The following is a 13132-nucleotide window of genomic DNA, read 5'->3' as shown; positions in this document are numbered from 1 at the left end:
GTCAGACGAATCAAAATGTGAAGTTCTTTATGGAAATCAGGGACGCCGTGTCATTCGGACTAAAGAGGAGAAGGACGACCCAAGTTGTTATCAGCGCTCAGTTCAGAAGCCTGCATCTCTGATGGTATGGGGTTGCATTAGTGCATGTGGCATGGGCAGCTTACACATCTGGAAAGACACCATCAATGCTGAAAGGTATATCCAGGTTCTAGAGCAACATATGCTCCCATCCAGACGACGTCTCTTTCAGGGAAGACCTTGCATTTTCCAACATGACAATGCCAAACCACATACTGCATCAATTACAGCATCATGGCTGCGTAGAAGAAGGGTCCGGGTACTGAACTGGCCAGCCTGCAGTCCAGATCTTTCACCCATAGAAAACATTTGGCGCATCATAAAACGGAAGATACGACAAAAAAGACCCAAGACAGTTGAGCAACTCGAATTCTACATTAGACAAGAATGGGTTAACATTCCTATCCCTAAACTTGAGCAACTTGTCTCCTCAGTCCCCAGATGTTTACAGACTGTTGTAAAGAGAAAAGGGGATGTCTCACAGTGGTAAACATGGCCTTGTCCCAACTTTGAGATGTGTTGTTGTCATGAAATTTAAAATCACCTAATTTTTCTCTTTAAATGATACATTTTCTCAGTTTAAACATTTGATATGTCATCTATGTTCTATTCTGAATAAAATATGGAATTTTTAAACTTCCACATCACTGCATTCCGTTTTTATTTACAATTTGTACTTTGTCCCAACTTTTTTGGAATCGGGGTTCTAAGTGGCGAATACACACAGATGAGTTTGGGAATACTTCCTGAAGCTCGGAGAAGCATCACTGCCAAACGCTTCATTTTCATCATTAACCCATCATGAGCTGTAGTGCAACTGTAACCTAATATAGCAGCAAACAAAATTCAAGTGAAAAACAAACAGAAACAATTTACCGAAAAGGGGAACTTTTTTCCATCTTTAGTTGTCTAAAGCCTCGGTCACAACCGGCTGTACGTGCTCCTACGGCCGGTCTATGTGCAAAAAACGAAAGAAACGCACAGAGGGCGCGCATGTGACGTGCTGATTTTCGAGCCGCAGACCGGCCGCAGAGGTTCTTTGTCATGTCAAACAAACTCTACGGGCGCTTACATTTTTTTTCAGGTTGCAAGACAAACTCACGGCCAACGTGCATCTTTCTCCACGAACAAAAAAAAACCCCAGTGATTTGGGAAACGCCAAAAATCGCACGGCCAAAAAAATCGTACGTCCGGTTGTGACCTAGGCTTAACAGATCTCTGCTGGCTTTGTGAAAAATTAGATTTGAACTTTGGAGACAGCCATGATGATGGTGACTATCAGTATCTTGACGAAAGCCATAATCCATAAGTCCAAAGACATGCGGTTAGGTTAACATGGGACAGCCATGGCCTGAGGTTGGGCTGAAGTGCCCTTGTGCAAGGCACCTAACCCCCAACTGCTCCCCAGGTGCTGTAGCGTAGCTGCCCACAGCTCTGGGTATATACGTGTGTTTTCACTGCTTCAGATGGGTTAAATTTCACTGTGCTTAAATCTGTGCTTGAGTGTACATGTGACAAAAAAAAGCTCCTTGGCTGCTTCTTCATCCCAGATGAAAAGAAGCAGCCGCAGAACGTGGTGCTGCCACCACCATGCGTATGGTGTTCTTGTCTCGCTTTTGCATGAAACCTCTCTTTTACGATGATGCCCAAAAATTTCTTCCGCAGCCCATAACAGACTATCAAATAAAAATACCACATATAAAACAGTACACACACACAATTTTTTTTGTAAAACATCTCAGTTTCAGATTTTTTTTTTCTGTGAGAAAGGGCTTCTGTCTCACCACTAGGGCTGTGCGATGTCCCCTTAATTGGCATCGACGATGTTTACAGTGCAAACATCATGATGGACGATCATATCGTGGGCGGGGGGGGATTTTAATACCACATTATTATTATTATTATTATTATTATTATTATTATTAAAAGTATTAGATACTCATCCGAGGCTTTGGCACGTAAAGAAAAAAGCGCTAGGTGATGTGGAATATTTGGCCTTGATAACGGATATGTGGTCCAGCTGCAACATGATGCCCTATATGTCAGCTACCGTACATTATGTGGACCGAGAGTGGGCAATGCAGTCCAAATGCCTGCAGACGAGTTTCATGCCAGAGACGCATTCAGCGGACAATTTAGAAGACGCACTGCGCGAGACACTTGCCGAATAGAAAATAGAGGAGAAAAAGATCGCCTGTATAACAACGGGGCGAATATTGTCACAGCCATCAGGCAATTGAAATGGCCGTGGTTAAGTTGTTTTGGGCACAATTTGAACCTGGCCATAACCAACTCGCTTGCGCAACAGAGGGCCAGTACAGACCGAGCGTTTGGAGTTTGCCGAGCAGTCAACACTGTGTTTGCGCACAGCTGGCTTCGGAGAAATGAGCTGCGCAAAGCGCAGGTGGAAATGAACCTCCCCGAGCACTCACTGATCACGGCAAGATATTAATCTGCTCTAACAATGAAAGACTAGTATTCAAACTATGAGAAGAAACTACACTTAAGCTATTACTCATTGTTTATTTACACCATATCAATTGAAGATGCGTTTCGGCCTTTAGTGCGCACTTGAACGCGCTAATTTTTCCAATTTATTACTGTTTGAATTATTGCACCAGCTTTTAAAATCATGATTTTATATATATATATATTTTTTTTTTTTTACTGTCTTTACATTTATCAGAATCACCTTCATTCTTCCATTTGGTTTGACATTATGGCTTAGAGTGGACCATTTTGAGTCTGAAAGTAGGCCTGTTTACCAGATTAAAGTTATTGGACTTCTGCCGAAGTCTGCGCCTCACTGCCGTTTGGGGTGCAATATTTCCCGACTGTTAATAGTGGCTATTTGTTTGAACAACATGACAAATTTTACATTAAAAGTATAGTGTAGGCTAAAAAATGAAGTCAAAATGTATTATTAGTAGCATACTCTATTTGTGTAACCACATGTTATGTTCACTAGCACGTCCCTGCACCATAGCCTACGTGAACAAGCAGTAATAGGATATTACTTTATAATGATTTATATAATTATGTATTTATATGTTATATAATATATTTATATATTAAACAAAACTAACTAACTAAACTAACAAAAAACTAACTTTTTAGGTTAAATAGGCCCAGATGATACCGTATATGCATGATTATGACAGGAGGGGGCGTGGTATCACGATGGTGGCTCTCCATCGTGATGGATGACCACCATCGTCGATGGCCGATGGCATCGTCTATCGGCACAGCCCTACTCACCACCTTACCCAAAGCTCAAACATGCGAAAAAAAAAAGAGAGTTGTGACATGCAGGAAGCAACAAATAACTGTCCACACACACGTAAATCATTAAATAGCAAAATTGTACCATTTCATCCAAATCCTCAGACGACTCGCTCTCGCTTTTTAAAGTCTCTGGGTCTGAATTGTCCTCGTCACCGTCTTCAGATGATGAAATCAAAGCTGTTCAGGGGAGGAAAAAAAAAATCAAAATCACAGAACAATGACAAAGTTCAGATGGGAACAGAAACCGATAAACTACCAGGAAAGACTTCGCAAGACAAGGACTTCTCGGAGACAATTCTTCTTGGGAGGCATTCAGACATCCTTTTATGTGAACGGCTTGAATAACACAAAGGCTGAACAAGCCAACAAGGTCTCTGGTTTCGCGTGAAAGCAGCGTTGAGAAGACTGTCATAAAATCACTTTTAAAAACAGGTTGTCAAACTTACGATCATCGCTCTCCTCCTTTTCGTCTTCGGGTAAGCTTTTTAGCACAGAGTTAACACCTGGCAAACGACAACGTCGCTTCCTCCATCCTTTTCTCCTCCTGTGAAGAACAAAGTGTTTGGCTTGATGGAAATGATTTGATGAAATTTACACTTTGACACTTCATCCAAAGCAGTACATGTAAACACTTTGGGAAATAGAAATGTTGGGAAGAACACAATATCTTTTTTGCATGACAGGCTTCTGTTTACAATGAAAGTTTATATCTAGTGGTTTGGAAACAGCAATAGTTTGGTACGTCGGGGAGGCAAAGAGACGGAGGGAGGGAGACGTAAAGCTGCTTATGACTGATTTCCTGTGACACGCCTCTGACTGTCATGTGATCCAGCTCTACCAAATCAAAATCAGAGGACAGGGTCCTTAAAGTCACCAACGTGATTTTTTTTTTTTATTCCAAAGGAGAACTGAAAGCAAATTTATCATCAAAATTCTATTTATCTCATTTTATTAAAGATACAGGAACGCATTTTTGATAGCCATTTTGTCACTGCTATAGCAAGTTATGAGTGTTTGAAATATGCTACGTAACTTATCAGTCCATATGTCAAAGCAATGGCAGTAAACAAGATTCGTTGAGACCTCGTAGGACGGAAGTAAAACGTACAGCGGAAATCAAACCCTGTGTCCGAAATCGCTCACTAGTTCACTACTCCCTATATAGGGAATTACTATATAGAGGACTATATAGTGAGCTCATTGGTAAAATGAAAAAACGCTTTCGGACACTCGTCCGTCGCGCTGGTATTTACATCATTACTGTCGCACTATTAAAACGTGCCAGATCAGTCGGCTGGTGGGTTTTCAAAATAATAAATACGTGCATGTGTTTTTGTGATAAATCCATTTCCCACATTAATCAATACAAAGTACCTGCATCTTTCAGGTTTTTTAAATCAAGGCTGAATACTTTCTTCTTTGCCGCAGCCTTTTATTAAATCAAATTTGAGACTTTTAATTTGATTTCTTTCAGCGCGACCGCAATGCATGATGGGATATACTGCTTTGGTTAGTGACCATTATTGTATACTACTTTTCATGATGCATTGTGGGATACTTTGCACTATATAGGGTGTAAATAATCCTCACTAAGGTTTCGGACGGCACTACAAAATGGCGTCCCCGCTATATAGTGAGTAGGGAATGATTTCAGACACAGGGAAAGTGACCAACATCTGCCAACGTTGTCAAAAGACGCGTGCGCACTCTTTTGAATGCTGATGTAATCAAGCCGGAAGTTTTGTTTGTTTTGATAGCAATCAGGAAAGTTTGAAAAAAGTAGGCAGTAATCGTCATTTAAACTCGTTTTTGTGCAATGTTTCGTTTGGAAAACAGTTTTCAAAATGGCGGCACTGACACCTGGCTGACACTTCACGTTTTGAAGTCTCGTGAAGATCGTGCGGATAAGCGACGCCTGCCGTGGACCAAACGAGCTAAATTCGACATGGCTAAAAACCGAATAGGCCGATAAGTATCATATTTAATTGCAATTAGTTGCCAATACAAGTCACGATATAAGGTTACTAAAACCGAAAACGTAATTGAATAACACGTTAAGAAATAAAGCAAGTTTAAAAAGGACTTCGGTTCCCCTTTAAAGCTAAGAGCATCTTAACTAAGAGAGAGTGCGTTTATTGTAATGCTCGCTCTACCATTTAACGATGATCTTTGTGCTGCGATGCTATTGGGAAACTCAGGCCAGGTTGTTCGTTCAGTTTAGATTTCTATTGCTGGGTTTCAGTCACATGACTTTTCTTAGCGGTTTTACCGGAAGTGAAATAGCTGGTGGTCTAAACGGCTGCCGTAGTGCAAACAACTAGTGATAATTTATCAGAGTACGCTCGTAATCTAGAAGCCACTGCTCACTTTAGATATATTCAGAAGATTGCTGTGTGCAATGGAATCGACCCCTACAGTCTGGGAAAGAAGGATTTGTCATACGATCTCGAAAATTACCGTTCAATCGAGTTCCCCGACATCTCAAACTATCTGGTGTTGTAGACGTCCTTCTATACTGCAAAACAGATGAAAGCGTGGAAGAGTATGGAGGATCAACTTTTTTGTATGTGGCTGGGTAAAGGACCTCGGGATCAAGTTGCTGCCCAATGAATCCTGCATTGTTTTTGCCCATGTAAGTATTTAAGCTAAGTATTTGTTGTCTTTACAACAAAGTGCTGCAGGTTGAAGTGTTAAACAGTTCGCTTGATTCTCACTTGTGTTGGCTCTTATCTTCTTCTTCTTTTGGCTGCTCTCAATTAGGGGTCGCGACAGCGGATCTTTCGTCTCCATTGCTCCCGGTCTTCCGCATCCTTCTCTACCACACCTGCCACTTTCATGTCCTCTCTCACCACATTCACGTATCTCCTCTTTGGCCTTCCTCATTTTCGTTTGCCTGGCAGCTCCATCCTCAACATTCTCCTTCCAACATGCTCTGTATCTCTTCTCAGGATGTGCCCATACCATCTCAGTCTCATCTCTCTTAGCTTAATTCCCAAGCTCTCCACATGTGTTGTCCCTCTGATGTGCTCGTTCCTTATCCTGTCCAACCTCCCATCGCAAACCTTAACATCCTCAACTCCGCCACCTCCAACTTTGCCTCCTTTCTTTTCGTTAAAGGTACGGTCTCCAATCCATACATCACAGCTGGTCTCACTACTGTCTTACACATCTTACCTTTCACTTTTGCTGGGACTTTTCTATCACAAATGACTCCCAAAATCCTTCTCCAACTGCTCCACCCTGCCTGCGCTCTCTTTCTCACCTCACTATCGCAGCCCCCATTTTCCTGCACAGTTGACCCCAGCTACTTGAATTCACCAATTTTCTTTCCGTCTACTCCTTGCATCTTCACTACACTCTCATCCCCATTCTCATTGATGCACATGTATTGTTTTGCTACTGCTCACCTTCATTCCTCTTTGTTCCAATGCATCCCTCCATCTCTCCAAACCCAGCTCAACCTCCTTTCTACTTTCACCACATATCACGATATCATCCGCAAACATCATGTTCCATGGTGACTCTTGCCTCACTTCGTCCGTCAAGCAATCCATCACTATGGCAAACAAGAGAGGACTCAAAGCAGATCCTTGATGGAGTCCCACCTTCACCTTGAACCATTCAGTCGTTCCAATTGCACACCTCACTGCTGTTTCACTGTTCTCATACATGTCTTGCACCGCTCTAATATACTTCTCATTCACTCCACTCTTTCTCATACAATACCATAACTCATCTCTCGGCACTCTATCGTATGCCTTCTCCAGGTCTAGTTAACCCTCTGATGTGCTCGTTCCTTATCCTGTCCAACCTCCCATCGCAAACCTTAACATCCTCAACTCCCCCACCTCTAACGTTGCCTCCTGTCTCTTCGTTAAGGGTGCGATCTCCAATCCATACATCACAGCTGGTCTCACTACTGTCTTATACATCTTACCTTTCACTTTTGCTGGGACTTTCCTATCACAAATGACTTCCGAAATCCTTCTCCAACTGCTCCACCCTGCCTGCGCTCTCTTTCTCACCTCACTATCGCAGCCCCCATTTTCCTGCACAGTTGACCCCAGGTCCTTGAATTCATGCTTGTGTTGGCTCTTATCTCTCAGGTAAATCATTCACAAAGATCATCAGAAACCCCTTTAAAGACCTGGATCTTAGTTAAACAAGACGGAGAAGTGATCACGGCGCATTGTAACTGTATGGCTGGGGAAGAATTTTGTCACGACCTTCATGCATATGGACTTCATGACGAGTAAACAAAGAAACAGCTGGGGACTTTAGCGTGTCATGACTTAAAAAAAAAAAAAGTACCGTAAAATAACAACACATAGCAAGAAAAGTACTTGGAAAACACTCGGGCCATAGCTGAGAGGGAGATACAAACCTTTCACCAAGTGATCACTGCAAACTCGAGCGTGCTTCGACTCAACTCCCTTCGATTTCAGTTTGAGGTTCAAAAGCCACCTTTCTCGACATCTTTTGGTGAAATCCTGTGTTCGTTCACCCTTTTTTATTAGTTCACGGGGAACCCTGAAGAAACTCATCAGTTTCACGGTTTGATCGATTCGAACAACGCAAGCGTAGGGCATTTTTCATGCGATCAATGTACCTTCTCCGTACAAACGCTTTGTCAACTGGGCTTTGGTAGACGACCAGCTCAAGTTTTGAATAACTAATGAGGCGGATGTGACGTCACGTCACGTGAAACCCAGCAACAGGCAGTCAGACAGACGAGGAAATACTAGGTAGGTTTAACCAGAGAGGAAGTGGATGGAAGAAAGAGAAATCACTCCGGTTGAAATTTTTTGACCTGTAACATCTATACTTTGTGTTTTTATATTATCAGGAATACTTTTTTTTAAATAATAGTCCATAATTCTTGTTTAGTTTGCTTCTTTTTTTTCCCCCTCAGACAGATTTGGCAAAGCGAATGGTCCCAAGGACACTTGCGATAAAACCGAGAGCTTAAAGTTTTGAATAACTAACGAGGCGGATGTGACGTCACATCACGTCATACCCAGCGATTGAACAACTTTGCGTATAAAGGGTTTGCTTTACAAATTCACACCCCATCTATGTAGCGTGCATCACGTCAACCCACAGGAACAGCATGAGCAATCACTTGGGGGGGGGGAAGAACATTGGGTTGAATCCAAAACCAATTCGATCGATTCGAACAACGCAAGCGTAAGGCATTTTTCATGCGAGCAACGCAGCTTCTCCTGACAAACGCTTTGTCAACTGAGCTTTGGTAGACCACCAGCTGAAGTTTTGAATAACTAATGAGGTGGCTGTGACGTCACGCCACGTGAACCCCAGCAATCGGCAGTCGAGAGGAAATACTAGGTAGGTTTAAACAGAGAGGAAGTAGATGGAAGAAAGAGAAAATCACTCAGGTTGAAATTTTTTGACCTGTAACATCTATACTTTGTGTTTTTATATTATCAGGAATACTTTTTTTTAATAATAGTCCATAATTCTTGTTTAGTTTGCTTCATTTTTGCCTCAGACAGATTTGTGCTGGGGGGGCACCACATCCAAGAAGGACACATCCAGGCTGGACAAACTGATCAGGCGGGCCGGCTCTGTGGTCGGCATGAAGCTGGACTCTCTGGTGACGGTGGCAGAGAAGAGGTCTATGGACAAACTATTGAACATCATGGACGATGCCAGTCACCCTCTGCACACCGTCATCAGCAACCAGAGGAGCCTGTTCAGTGACAGAATGCTCCTTCCCAAGTGCAGGATGAACAGACTCAAAAACTCCTTTGTCCCTCACGCCATCAGACTGTACAACTCTTCTCTGGGGGGAGGAGGGGTAAAAGGAGGACAGAGGACGGGAAGGAGCAGTAGCCTAGCCTAACAATAAGCAGCGGTCTCAAAAGTAGCCGTCACCGGTGGCAAATCGCCGGCTATGGCTTGTTATGCCACCGGCTATTGTCAGTCGAGTCACAAAATTTAATATTAAATATTTCTGACAGCAAAAAAAGTTGTGAATGTAAATTACATCCACTATGTCATGTATGTCCGTTGCCGCGTCAACTGTGTTTACATCCTCGACATGAGTGCAGCCATTACTGCCGCCTGTGTTGCCAGATTGTGTTTACATCCTCGACACGAGTGCAGCCATTACTGCCGCCTGTGTTGCCAGATTGCGCATTTTCCCGCCCAATTTGGGCAGTTTTAAGTGCATTTTGGCGGGTTTTGAACATATTTTGGGCTGTAAAACGTCAGCAGTATCTGGCAACATATTTTTTTAACTTAATACAAGAAATGAATGGATGCCAACGTTTTTGCCAAAATGGTATTTTATTTTCCATTGTTTAGGCAGCTTCAGCATCATACTGGGAGATTCTGTTCAAATTGTTTTTTTCTTCTATGAAGCCTGAGCCATTTATTTTATTAGTTTATAATTATTGTTTAATTTAGTCTTCAGGAGAGACTGCCTGCACACAGTACTAGTATTAATAGTTTTTTTTTCTTACATGAAAGCTGAGGCATTTATATTATATTTTAAGGTAACTTCATGTTGTGCTGTGAGGTTCTATGCACTTTAACTTTTGAACCAACAGGTGCATTTGGATAAGTAAAGCCTATTTTTCTGCATTTTTGTAGTCCTGGTAATCTTTTATATTGGTAAAGTTCTTTATAGGACCATTTCTCAGTGTCTGTTTTTTTAATCAATAGTTTTTCAGTAATAACTTAATATTTAACATATCACTCAATTTTAAACAACCCCCGCGCCTCCCGCATAGTCTCCAAAATTTCTGTGGGAAACACTGGCGTGCGTAACAACGCTAAACAAGCTTAAGCTAGACGACCCGCCTCAAATACCCGTCCCGGGTAAATGTTATCCCAATTTTAGATGGCCTGTTCCAAACCATCCCGCCCCATGAAAAATTGTACTTGCATCTCTCTCTCTCTATATATATATATATATATTTGCGTGCATTATGTCTGCCGCTGGCAGACATTGTACCCTGCTATTTTCCCAAACTTTGAAGCCCCTGAATAAGCAATACTGGACAATGTGCAATATCTCTCCTGCTGGCTCCCTTCCTTTTTTTTCTTCCCCCCTTCCCCATATCTTATTCTTTTTATATTTGTATCTGTAAATACTTAATTTTATTTATCTAGAAGTTTTTCTCTATTTTCTATTCTCTGTTTATCCTGTAATGATGCTGCTGGAATCTTAATTTCCCTGAGGGAACCCTCCCAAAGGGATCAATAAGGTTCTATCTAATCTAATCAAATTAATGAGGCAGATGTGACGTCACACCGAGCAATTGAACAGCTTTGCGTATAAAGAGTTTGCTTTACTATTTCACACTCCATCTACAGTGCCTTGAAACTTTTTCACATTTTTCCACCTTACAACCACAAACTTAAAAGTTTTTTATTGAGATTTTATGTGACAGACCAACACAGGGGCGGCACGGTGGTGTAGTGGTTAGCGCTGTCGCCTCACAGCAAGAAGGTCCGGGTTCGAGCCCCGTGGCCGGCGAAGATCTTTCTGTGTGGAGTTTGCATGTTCTCCCCGTGTCCGCGTGGGTTTCCTCCGGGTGCTCCGGTTTCCCCCACAGTCCAAAGACATGCAGGTTAGGTTAACTGGTGACTCTAAATTGACCGTAGGTGTGAATGTGAGTGTGAATGGTTGTCTGTGTCTATGTGTCAGCCCTGTGATGATCTGGCGACTTGTCCAGGGTGTACCCCGCTTTTCGCCCGTAGTCAGCTGGGATAGGCTCCAGCTTGCCTGCGACCCTGTAGAAGGATAAAGCGGCTACAGATAATGAGATGAGACCAACACAGAGTAGCACATAATTGTGAAGATAAACAAAAATGATAAATGGTCTTCAAAATTTTAAACAAATAAAAATCTAAAAAATGTGATGTGCATTAGTATTCAGCCCCCCTGCGTCAATACTTTGTAGAGCCACCTTTTGCTGCAATTACAGCTGCAAGTCTTTTGTGGTATGTCTCTACCAGCTTTGCACATCTAGACACTGAAATTTTTGCCCATTCTTCTTTGCAGAATAGCTCAAGCTCAGCCAGATTGGATGGAGAGCGTCTGTGAACAGCAATTTTCAAGTCTTGCCACAGATGCTCAATGGGATTTAGGTCTGGACTTTGACTGGGCCATTCTAACACATGAATATTCTTTGATCTAAACCATTCCATTGTAGCTCTGTCTGTATGTTTAGGGTCATTGTCTTGCTGGAAGGTGAATCTCCTTCCCAGTCTCAAGTCTTTTGCAGCCTCCAACAGGTTTTCTTCCAGGATTGCCCTGTATTTAGCTCCATCCATCCTCCCATCAACTCTGACCAGCTTCCCTGTCCCTGCTGAAGAAAAGCATCCCCATAGCACGATGCTGCCACCACCATGTTTCACAGTGGGGATGGTGTGTGCAGGGTGATGAGCAGTGTTAGTTTTCCGCCACACATAGCGCTTTGCATTTAGGCCAAAAAGTTCAACTTTGGTCTCATCTGACCAAAGCACCTTCTTCCACATGTTTCCTGTGTCCCCTACATGGCTTCTGGCAAACTGCAAACGGGACTTCTTATGCCTGTCTTTCAACAATGGCTTTCTTCTTGCCACTCTTCCAAAAAGGCCAGATTTGTGGAGTGTACGACTTATAGTTGTCCTGTGCACAGATTCTCCCACCTGAGCTGTGGATTTCTGCAGCTCTTCCAGAGTGATCATGGGCCTCTTGGCTGCTTCTCTGACCAGTGCTCTCCTTGCTCGCTCTGTCAGTTTAGGTGGACGGCCATGGTGGACGGTAGGTTTGCAGTTGTGCCATACTTTTTCCATTTTTGAATGATGGATTGAACAGTGCTTCTTGAGATGTTCAGAGCTTGCAGGGCTCGAAATTCGCGGTGGTCCGGTCGCCCGAGGCGACTTAATTTGTCATTTGGCGGGTAATTCCTGTCACTAGCCAGCCCGGCTGGCTAGTTGAAAATAAAAAACATGTATGAAGCCAAGATTCAGACTAGGGCTGTGTGATAAATCGAATATACTCGATATATCTCTGAAAATTCTGTGTGAGATACATAAATTATATCGTAACTATTGAGTATTTTATGGTCATCTGCCGACTTGCGTTTGTTTCGTGTTTGTTTAAAACATTTTCCGGTGGTTTTCTCCCTATCCCTCAGGCAGTAATGTGATAGGCTGCCTAAGGGGAAAAAAAACAAAAAAAAACAATAACGTCACGCACTCGCCAACCAATCCCGGGCGACATCTAGGTGCTGAAAGGAACTTGCGGGCAGTGTTGCCAGATTGGGCGGTTTTAACTGCATTTTGGCGGGTTTTACAACATATTTTGGGCTGGAAAACGTCAGCAGTATCTGGCAACACTGACTGCGGGAAGATTTTCTAGTTCCGGTTTACAGCGCTGACTCAGTTCGTGCAATCGCTGGTGCTGCATAGGCTACCGTGTAAGCTCTGTCAATTTCAGCGACAAATTAAAAATGGAAGCGGACGAATTGGTTCCTAAAAGGACTAGTAAGGGGTCAGTCATCTGGCATTTTTTTGGATATCGCGAGGAGGACATGGAACAGCAAATGCCAATTTGTAAAGTGTGCAAAAAAAAAAAAAAACGGTATCAAAATACTCGGGTCTTGAAATAAATGCACATTAGTCATGAACAATGGTAACTACTCTCTTTTGTGTTATTTTTGACAGAAGTAAAATTCATACATGAACAAATTTTGGCGAGTTGATTTTCTGTTTGGCTCGTTACTTTGGAAGGTAACTAGTCCGGCTGGCTGGT

At 42.6% G+C, this 13132-nt stretch overlaps 1 protein-coding gene across 2 annotated transcripts in view; it reads right to left on the bottom strand.

Moving 5' to 3' along the window:
- Positions 1 to 13132, bottom strand: part of LOC132866139 (male-specific lethal 3 homolog) — a 135198-nt gene that overhangs the window by 97895 nt on the left and 24171 nt on the right. For both annotated transcript variants that reach the window (XM_060898733.1, XM_060898734.1), the window contains 2 exons: positions 3810 to 3907; positions 3446 to 3540 (listed from right to left, as the gene is read on the bottom strand). In XM_060898733.1, coding sequence (XP_060754716.1) covers positions 3446 to 3540; positions 3810 to 3907 — 193 coding nt within the window. The remainder of the gene's footprint in view (positions 1 to 3445; positions 3541 to 3809; positions 3908 to 13132) is intronic.

This window comes from Neoarius graeffei, chromosome 18, assembly GCF_027579695.1.
Source record: "Neoarius graeffei isolate fNeoGra1 chromosome 18, fNeoGra1.pri, whole genome shotgun sequence".
Classification (NCBI taxonomy): domain Eukaryota; kingdom Metazoa; phylum Chordata; class Actinopteri; order Siluriformes; family Ariidae; genus Neoarius; species Neoarius graeffei.
Note: the sequence above shows the minus strand (reverse complement) of the source record. Positions and strands in the feature narration are given on the sequence as shown.